Source organism: Triplophysa rosa, linkage group LG3 (genome assembly GCF_024868665.1).
Source record: "Triplophysa rosa linkage group LG3, Trosa_1v2, whole genome shotgun sequence".
NCBI lineage: Eukaryota > Metazoa > Chordata > Actinopteri > Cypriniformes > Nemacheilidae > Triplophysa > Triplophysa rosa.
In genome coordinates this window covers 948,135-958,134 of record NC_079892.1, presented here as the reverse complement: position 1 = coordinate 958,134, position 10,000 = coordinate 948,135, and the positions used below count along the sequence as shown (strand labels likewise).

Genomic DNA, 10,000 nt, shown 5'->3' with positions numbered 1-10,000 from the left:
TTTTTCAAATACACGTTATAAAGGACTCAATCTCGTAGTGATTTTAGATCGAGCAGTACGTCCTACTGATCAAACAGCCGTAGTTCACACAAGAGCTGTGCGTAATACACAGAATCGGTTTTATGGACATATATATATATATATATATCGCTCAGCCCCAATTAAAGACATAAATCATGAGGTGAGGACAGACCGGCTGTGGTTAAACTGAGTTCATAGAGCTTGAAAATACAAACTTTGACTTTGGATTTCATTGGCCCAAAAGAAAAACAGATCGTCTAAATTAAAGAGGTTTTTTTATATACGAAACCTTTATCAGTGAAACACAACACAGATTCTCTCATCAACACAACAAAGAAGAAAGTCACATGACATGTGCTAACCCTGACCTTTGACCTCAGAGACTCATTACGGTGCTGTCTTAAAGGTGCATCCAAACACTGCTGCAGAACTTCGAAAACAAATCTTTAAAAGCTTTCTTTATTCCAGCTCGACACATCCTCTCATCCCACATGTCAGATTCATCATGAAATCATCACGTGAGTTTTCCAGACCGAGCATTTTGTTGTAATTATATGTCATATAATCTCTGGCGTCTACGCGTGGCCTCCGTTCCCACATGAACGAGTTGTTTTTCTAGCCTGCCAAGTTTACATTATTCCCATATTAAAATCAGACTTCTAAACAAACATCTACTGTCATAAACATTTTCATACCGTGTAAATATTGACATACGTGTGCAGTGAAATGCTTTTGAACGGAGCCGTAATCTGACCGTGTTCTGTAAAACACGTGTTAATGCCTCGCACACGGATCTGTTCAACGTTTCACACACATCTGGATCAAGTCTGTGAGTGACGTCAGCCGGACACATCCAACAGGTACCTTTAAGAAAATGACTGGTTCATAATAATGGCACGACGTGTGAACTCCTTTAAATGCAAATGATCTCAAATTCAGCCAAAATCACGGATTCAGATTCATGTCATCATGTAACAGGAAGAGACGTCGACAGATGTCAGGTCAGATTCATGACGTTTAAAGTATCTGACAGAGAGTGAAGTCATCAGGAATACAGGGGGATTTAGTCTAAACCCTGGCAACACACTCTTCAAACACATCCAGACGGTCTCGTTCCACACAATCTGCCCTGGTGATCTCTGTCTGTCACCTCAGAGTTCTGACACTGTCTCTGATCTTCAATAAATCACTATTTCACACAATTATTAGCATTATTATATTACACGAAACCGTTAACGCTGTCTAGACGTGACACAGACGGAGATTTTTCAAAGGGGTGGCCAAAAAACATATTTTCCAAAGCGCTTTTCTAGAAAAACGAAAAAAAGTATATTGATGTATCATGTACAATTTACCTCAAATTGTCACAATTTACATCATTAATTTGAATCCAAAATTGATGAAAGGAACTCATAAGAGTGAAAGAGTGAAAAACAATTCTCAAAACTTCCTAAAGATTCCAAAAAAAGCGAACAAACGGACAGCTTAATGTTCAAGGGTTTAACGTGTGTGATCTCTGTATGAGAACGGTGATTGTTGCTAGATCTTCTAAAAAGAAATCTAAAGTGTCCTTATAAACTAAAAACGGATGCTTCTGGAGAAAATGTAAGGAATACTTTGGGTGTCTTGCTCATTATGTTTCATTATATTTATCATTATGCAACAAATGATTGCATCTTGTATACATTTGCTATTCTAATTCAGAACGGTTTGATCAGATCAATGCCAAACACAACAGTGGAAATCTAATTCTGGGGGAAAATACAGAATAAAAACTTGAATTCTTTCTCTGCAACTAAAAGGTTTCATATCAAACATCAGGAACGCTGCTCTTTCTCAGACATCAGACGGTCTGGAATCTCTTAAAGCAGTCATGTACGAAATAAAGTGGAATGTTAAAGCTCCGTTATTTTCTATTCGGAGGGTATTCATGTTGTTTTAATTAAACGAGCAACAGGAAACCGGAAGTGAAATGATGTGAGTCATGTGACCTGGTGGTCGAGCGCTCGGGGGCTCAACATATGGATCACATCAGAATCCCGCTCGCTCACGTCCACCATACACAAACAACACACCACACCACAGATTCAAGATATTACCGGATTATATTAATACACTTCATGGGAATGAAGTAAAATACTTTTGATTTATTTATTGTGAATAAATCAACGCACATCATTATTTCAGTTTAAATGTAGTATGACATGTTTGTGTGATGTGAAACGTCACGGAGTCTATTACAAATGTACTGAACAAAATAACATTTTTCCTTTTGTTTTCTCAGATGAAGTGTCTGTCAAATATATCAGTCTAAAACAAATATAAACGTCATTTAATGAAGTAAATTAGTGTGTTGGAATATTGTTTGTGCAGACAACTTTATGTGAGATTTGAACAGAAAACGTTTTGTTCTGTGGTTTATGTTGTTTTCACTGTTCTAATCTTATAAAACATATTCAGCAAAATAAACAATGATGCCATTCAAACATTACTTTCTCTTTATTTCACAAAAGAAAAAGATTTACGATGGGAGATTAAATGAGATTGAAGGAAGGGTCCGGCCTGAGCGTCTGGAATTCAATACGATGTTTATTTTGTACATTCATACACACAAAAGCTAAATGATTCGCTCTTGTGCCAGACGGACCACAAATGTCTAATGTGATGAGGTTGTTTTCATGCGCCACCCCACAGCATGCTGGGTAAACGTCCGCAGCCTATCATATCACTAATAGCTGTGTTGTTTTATTATGATTATTCTTGAGAAAACAGCTGCGGGGACATGTTGATTTATGAGCCTTTACCTCCACAAATAAACCTGAATGCCAATCACACGAGACGCTCCGAGTTCACAGTTCTTCTACTGAATATGAAAGACTTCCAGACTTCATAAATATCAAAGTATAAGGTCACATTTGAAACCTGCATGTATATCTGAAATATAAAGATGCTTTTAACCGAAACGTGAACCTGGGGTTTGTGATTGCATGAGCTTTTTTCCTCATTTCTAAACACTCAACATGCCTCTCAAATGAAGAACTCTTGCCAAGCGTGATTATTATCAGTGAATGTTGTTGTAAAAGCAAAATACAGAGCGTTTCTGGCCAAATGCATTGCGGCAAAGCCATTAGACAAATCATTTGCACATGTAGAAATCCCACACGCTGCCAAACACTCATTACACACGCTGACAGAGAAACTGACGTGTAGAAAACAATGGATATCACGCTGCGTCCCGAGCGGCTTTACGTGTCTGTACGTAACCAAAGACTGAAATCAGAAACGTAGAGTTGATGGTGTTTGCAACCTAGCGTACACACAAAAAACAACACAAACATTCACCTTTATGTACTTTAATCATTTTTACAGCGTGAAGTTGGAAACAAATGTGGCACGTTCAAAACATTTATGGGATTAAAACACATCAGAAACACAACATGATGATGATGAGGGCCGGCCAAGAGCTAAAAACAGAAAAGAAGGAAGGAAACCACAACTAAAAAAGAAAAAGAAAGAGAGAGCGATGGATGGATGGATGGATTGATTTAGTGTCATGCCAAAAACAAACACAACATAACATATATTATAAAACTGAAGCGCTGGATTTTCTGTTGTAAACAAACAAATAAATAAAACACATCCTTCAATACGTCTGAAGAGCAGATGAGTCCTGCGGAGAAGAACTGATTTACACGTGAACCGCTTTAAAATCATTCAGTCGAGCACCGGTGTTTCTCAAAGAAATCAAACGTTTGTTTGGCCCAGAATTTTCTCCCGGCTGATGGAAGAAAAACTTTCAGTTTCAGTCAGAACTAAAACCGAGAGCCGGAAACGTCTGAAGAGATTTCTAAGTGGAGTTGACAAGAGAAGAGCTAAAATGCTCTTAAAGTCTCCTTCACAGACATCGGCTGTAACTTTATTTCAACACTCGTTAGACAAAATCTGGAATGATTTCATGAATCGGTATTCGCCCTGATGATGACGGAGTTGAACAGCAGCTCAGGATAATATTCACTTTACTGAGGTCAACGTCACAATCTCTGGGTGTCTCTTCCTTGATCTTATCTACTGTTGATCTATTTCCTGCCAGTGCATTTCCAAACATAAACCAAACGATGAGGTATTTGTCAAAAGTTCCTGTAAACGTGTGGTCACGTATATTTTGATACGCCACGAAAATAATATTTAGAAACATACTGCAAAATCATCATAATCATAATCATTTCACAAAATAAAGAGAATAAAATTATTTCCATCTGTACAAGTGGACACAAGTGGATGAGCACCAGTTCACACAACACTTAAATAATAATATTGATGAACGTCTGTACAACGATACATATACAATATGATACTGTTGAGTAATAATTATTATAATAATCAACTCTTATACACAAATATACACTTGTGTTCTCTGAATAAAGCTGAAACTCAAGTTGTTTATGAAGAATTCGTTCGTCAGGACACAACACAACAGAAACTTTAACCTGCCCAACGTGTTTCATCACACACCTGCCCCGACGGCCAATCAGTGTTTGAGAAACTTTTTCCACATGACAATCTGGCTTTTGATTGGCTAGCGTCTCCAGCAGCTCACGAGACACCGGAGCGAGCGAGAAAACACAGAGAGAGAGAGCAAGAGAGTGGCTATCGTACCGGCTGCCATGCTTGTCTGTGCCAGGAAGCGGTGCCAGGGCAGGACCTGGTGTTACACGGCTCCCCATCAGGTGGTTTGACCAGCACATCACAGTTGTGTTCAGTTAACCTCTGACCGCTCGGAAGCTGACACACCACCAGCCTCGTCCGCTGACCGCCGCCGCACGACTGTGTGCACTGAGAGAGAGATGATGCATGTGTGTAAGAGTCTGACACAAGATGTGGTTATCGTGCAACACCGTGTGTGTGTGCGTGCGTGCGTGCGTGCGTGTGTGCGTGCGTGCGTGTGTGTGTGTGTGTGCGTGTACATACGTGTGTGTGTGTGTGTGTGTGTGTGTGCGTGTACATACGTGTGTGTGTGTGTGTGTGTACGACCGCGTGTGCGCGCATGTGTGTGTGTACAGCTCGTGTGCGTGTACGTATGCGTGTTCGTACGCTTGTGTGTGTGTGTGTGTGTGTCTCACCTCTCCCCAGACGCCGTAGTTCCAGTGTGGACAGGGTCCAGAGTTGCAGTTCTTTGATTGGCTGGGTTTGAGTCTCTCGTCGCAGTAATTTGTGCTGCGTCCGTCTGCGTCCTGACAGACCACCACCCTCCTCTGAAAGCCCCCGTCACACGTGCTGGAACACTGGACACACACACACACACACATATCAAACATGACTTCATTTCTCCTGAGGATACACGTGTAGTTGTGTGCTCGTCTATATAGCTGTGAACACACTGAACATCTCATTCTCGTAAACTTTAATAAGCTGATAATGTCACGTAAAGATCAGCAGGAGTCGTGTGTATATACTGTACACACTCTTTATATCCTTCATTTAATCCTGCAGACAACCATTCACATCAAACAAACACACATTCAATCCCAGCATGCATCACATCAAAGCTAACGGGCACATGAGGAAATTTGCAGTCAGATGATAGACACGTTTATGATGAGCGCAAAATATGACGGAAAACAAACATTGGACATGTGTGCAACACCGCCGCCTGGAATCTCCAGATACGGCCAATCACATGAAGCGTACGGGTCAGGTGACTCGTTAGCACCGCAGGCCTGAAAGTGTGTGTTTGTAATAATGAGATGACGCACCGCTCCCCAGGGTCCCGTCCTCCACTGGTTGTCGGCTGATGGGACGTTCCAGCTGTGATGTCCGGGGTGACTGCCGGGGTCGCGGGGCAAATACGGCTGGTTATTGGGCCACTGATAGGATGATTGACAGGGGGCGACGGCACACTCCTGCTCGGTGTTGGGCTTGTCATCCGGGTGACAGAAAGACTCGTCCACCTGATGATGATAGTTCATACACACCGCCCGTCTCGTGGAGCGACCCACACCGCACGTCACTGAACACTGAAGAGGAACGAGTTCAACATGAGCTGCACAGCGACTCACACTGATGTTTGATTCAAAATAAACACGACGCAAACAACACTGCTCCAGAAGCACTTCCTGTTTCAAACATTTGACACATCATTTAACATTTAGGGTCAGTTTGAAACGTTCTGTTGGTCGTAATGTTTGTGTGGTGAAACAGGAAGTGTTTCTGGATCAGTTGTCTATAATACACACAGCTCATGTGAATTAGATGTTATTAAAGGTCTTTTACTCACCGAGGACCACTCGCTGTCTCTCCATTGGCCGCAGGGGCTGAAGCAGCTTGAGGAGTCAGGGGGGCGTGGCAGGTGAGCGCAGTTAGACTCATCGGCGACGCCCCCCTGAGCATCTCTACAGCTGACGTAACGTCCTCTCCGACCTTCACCGCACGACACTGAGCACTGATACACACACATCAGAGAGAGGAACTACTAAAGACCTGTGTGTGTGTGTGTGTGTGTGTGTGTGTGTGTGTGTGTGTGTGTGTGTGTGCGTGTTACTCACTGTGGTCCATGAGCCGTATCTCCACTGTGTTTCTATGTGACTGGCTTCTGCTGGTGCAGGTGTGTTTAAAACCGATGCTGTGCGAGGACAAGCTGACATCTCACAGTCCTACACACACACACACACACACACACACACAGACAGACACCTCACTAGATCATACCTCCTCCAAACAATGTTTGATTTGATTTATGTCTACAGGTGTGTGTTGTACCTGGCTGTCTCGGGGTCTGGTGGCTGCGTTACACTCTCTATCGTCCAGCGTCTGTGGATAATCTCCTGACACACACCGGACGGCTCTCATCTGATATCCCTGCCCACAGCTCACTGTACACTACACACAACACACTCAGTTACACAACACAAATCACAACGAGACCTCAAAATGCATTCCACATGAAATGTTCATACCGGACTCCAGACTCCGACCTGCCAGGACGCACATTCTGAAAGGTCACAGCTGTCCACAGATGACGGTTTAGTGCTGACATCACAGCGCTCCTCGCTTACTTTCTCATCTCCCAGAATGCAAAGCACCTGCCTGTGTCTGACACCTTTACCACAGGTCACTAAACACTACATAAACACACACACGACACAGAACTTTTGTTGAGTTCTCTGTATTCATGTTGTACAGTACACTCATCTCAAACAGTTTTATCAGAAAGACTACTGTACAGTTTCTAATGCTATCTGCTTTACAAAACAAAATCTGCAATGACATGTGCGGTATAGTATCGTGCGGTATAGTATAGTGTGGTATAGTATCGTGTGGTATAGTATAGTGTGGTATAGTACCGTGTGGTATAGTATCGTGTAGCATAGCGTTGTGCGGTATAGTATAGTGTGGTATAGTACCGTGTGGTATAGTATCGTGTAGCATAGCGTTGTGCGGTATAGTATAGTGTGGTATAGTGCGGTATAGTATCGTGCAGCATAGTATAGTGCGGTATTGATTGCACAGCATAGTATCGCATAGCGTGGCGTTGTGCTGTATAGTATCATGTAGCATAGCATCGTGTGGTATAGTATCGTGTGGTATAGTATAGTGTGGTATAGTATCGTGTGGTATAGTATAGTGTGGTATAGTACCGTGTGGTATAGTATCGTGTAGCATAGCGTTGTGCGGTATAGTATAGTGTGGTATAGTACCGTGTGGTATAGTACCGTGTAGCATAGCGTTGTGCGGTATAGTATAGTGTGGTATAGTGCGATATAGTGTCGTGTAGCATAGTATTGTGTGGTATAATATCGCGCAGCATAGCGTTGTGCGGTATAGTATAGTGTGGTATAGTGCGATATAGTGTCGTGTAGCATAGTATTGTGTGGTATAATATCGCGCAGCATAGCGTTGTGCGGTATAGTATCGTGCAGCATAGTATAGTGCGGTATTGATTGCACAGCATAGTATCGCATAGCGTGGCGTTGTGCTGTATAGTATCATGTAGCATAGCATCGTGTGGTATAGTACCGTGTGGTACAGTATCATGTAGCATAGCGTTGTGCAGTATAGTATAGTGTGGTATAGTACCGTGTGGTATAGTACAGTGTAGCATAGCGTTGTGCGGTATAGTATAGTGTGGTATAGTGCGATATAGTGTCGTGTAGCATAGTATTGTGTGGTATAATATCGCGCAGCATATCGTTGTGCGGTATCGTATCGTGTAGCATTTGTGCGGTATAGTGTCGTGTAGCATAGCATTGTGGAGTATAATATCACGCAGCATAGCGTTGTGCGGTATAGTATCGTGCAGCATAGTATAGTGCGGTATTGATTGCACAGCATAGTATCGCATAGCGTGGCGTTGTGCTGTATAGTATCATGTAGCATAGCATCGTGTGGTATAGTATTGTGTAGCATAGCATAGCATTGAGTGGTATTGCATCATGCGGCATAGTATTGTGTAGCGCAACACCGTGTGGTATGGTATTGCGTAGCATAGTATCATGTGGTACAGTATTGTGTGGTACAGTAGCACGTGGCATAGCATCATGTGGTATGGTCTTGTGTATAATAGCAAGGTACAGTATAGTAGCATATAGTGATGTACTTAAGGGGGTATCGTATGTTAATATGATGCTGATAACTTGAGTGTTTACCTCACTCCACTTTCCTGTGGACCAATCAGGACATGACACATCATTACAGGGTTCTGTGAGAATCCTCTGCTGTTCATGACACTCTCTGTCCACCAGCCTGCGGCCCAGATTATTCATACAGAAGGCCTGTCGTGACCTGACGCCTTGACCACAGGTTCTGGAGCACTACACGATAACAGTCACATGACACGCTGCAGCATACTGACGATAGAGCAGATAATAGAGCGGGTGTTTGTGTTACCTGAGCCCAGGCGCTGTACTGCCAGCTCTTCAGCAGACAGTCTCCATGACAAACCTCTCTGCTCTGGTGTTTGGGCAGATCTGCGCAGGCTCTGCCCTCCACACGCTCACTCTGCCTCTTGTTCTGACTGTAGCGCATACACAACACGTCTAGCGTACGGTGCCCGGGGCCACACTTACTGGAACAATCGCTCCTGCCCGCTATATGCCACCTGATGAGAGAACACACAAAGAGATGTGACACGTCACGACATCATGTCATCTCAACATGTCTGACACGTGTGTGTGTGTACCTGAGTTCACAGTGTGCGTTACAGGACTCTGTTGTGCCGCGGGGTCGAGGCAGATACTCACACCTCTGCTCAGAAACCACTAAATGATCACTCTTACGAACACACACGGCCTTCCGACGACGCTCTCCTGTACACACACACACTCCGTAAGAAAGATCCGGACACACTGCTGTGGATCAAGGAATGAAGCGGAGACAGACTTTACCCTGACACATGCGAGTGCACTCCTGCCAGGGACCGGACGCGTCCCACACAAACGCTTCTCGCTCGGTTTCAACAGGAACGCTGAAGGAATATCTCACGTCTGGATTGTACAGATTTCCCACACACAAAACCTGAAACACATTATTTATTTCAGAGAATACTGTTTAATGTGAGAAACCATTCGTGACAAAGTGTTTCTATTAGGATCATCCATCAGGTTCTGACCTGTAGCACGAGCTCGTCCTCGATGCGTTGTGTGCAGTTGATGCGCTCCACCGTCGTGTTTGAGCCGCTGTACTCGATTTCAGCTCCTTTAAACGTCATTTCCCTTTTAAACATGGACACCACGAAATTCCCATTGAGAAGAAAGTTGGAGTGTCCGTCAGACAGAGCTGAAGCGAAAAAGCACAAAGACGAATCACTCACAGAACATAAAAACAAAACTTCACACACATCACAAAGAGCACGAAGCGGAAAAATACAGCATGTGCACAATAAGGCACAAAAAATTCATCAAAAATAAGAGAGAGAGAGAGAGAGAGAGAGAGAGAGAGAGTGAGAGAGAGAGAGAGAGAGAGAGAGAGAGAGAGAGAGAGAGAG

At 43.3% G+C, this 10,000-nt stretch overlaps 1 protein-coding gene across 6 annotated transcripts in view; it reads right to left on the bottom strand.

The window, feature by feature from the left end:
- LOC130551688 (A disintegrin and metalloproteinase with thrombospondin motifs 20) overlaps window positions 1–10,000 on the bottom strand; it is a 56,721-nt gene that overhangs the window by 7,749 nt on the left and 38,972 nt on the right. For all 6 annotated transcript variants that reach the window (XM_057329533.1, XM_057329534.1, XM_057329538.1 and 3 more), the window contains 12 exons: window positions 9,626–9,792; window positions 9,402–9,531; window positions 9,197–9,323; window positions 8,905–9,115; window positions 8,664–8,828; window positions 6,975–7,139; window positions 6,778–6,897; window positions 6,564–6,671; window positions 6,296–6,460; window positions 5,775–6,035; window positions 5,142–5,303; window positions 4,678–4,854 (listed from right to left, as the gene is read on the bottom strand). In XM_057329533.1, coding sequence (XP_057185516.1) covers window positions 4,678–4,854; window positions 5,142–5,303; window positions 5,775–6,035; window positions 6,296–6,460; window positions 6,564–6,671; window positions 6,778–6,897; window positions 6,975–7,139; window positions 8,664–8,828; window positions 8,905–9,115; window positions 9,197–9,323; window positions 9,402–9,531; window positions 9,626–9,792 — 1,958 coding nt within the window. The remainder of the gene's footprint in view (window positions 1–4,677; window positions 4,855–5,141; window positions 5,304–5,774; window positions 6,036–6,295; window positions 6,461–6,563; window positions 6,672–6,777; window positions 6,898–6,974; window positions 7,140–8,663; window positions 8,829–8,904; window positions 9,116–9,196; window positions 9,324–9,401; window positions 9,532–9,625; window positions 9,793–10,000) is intronic.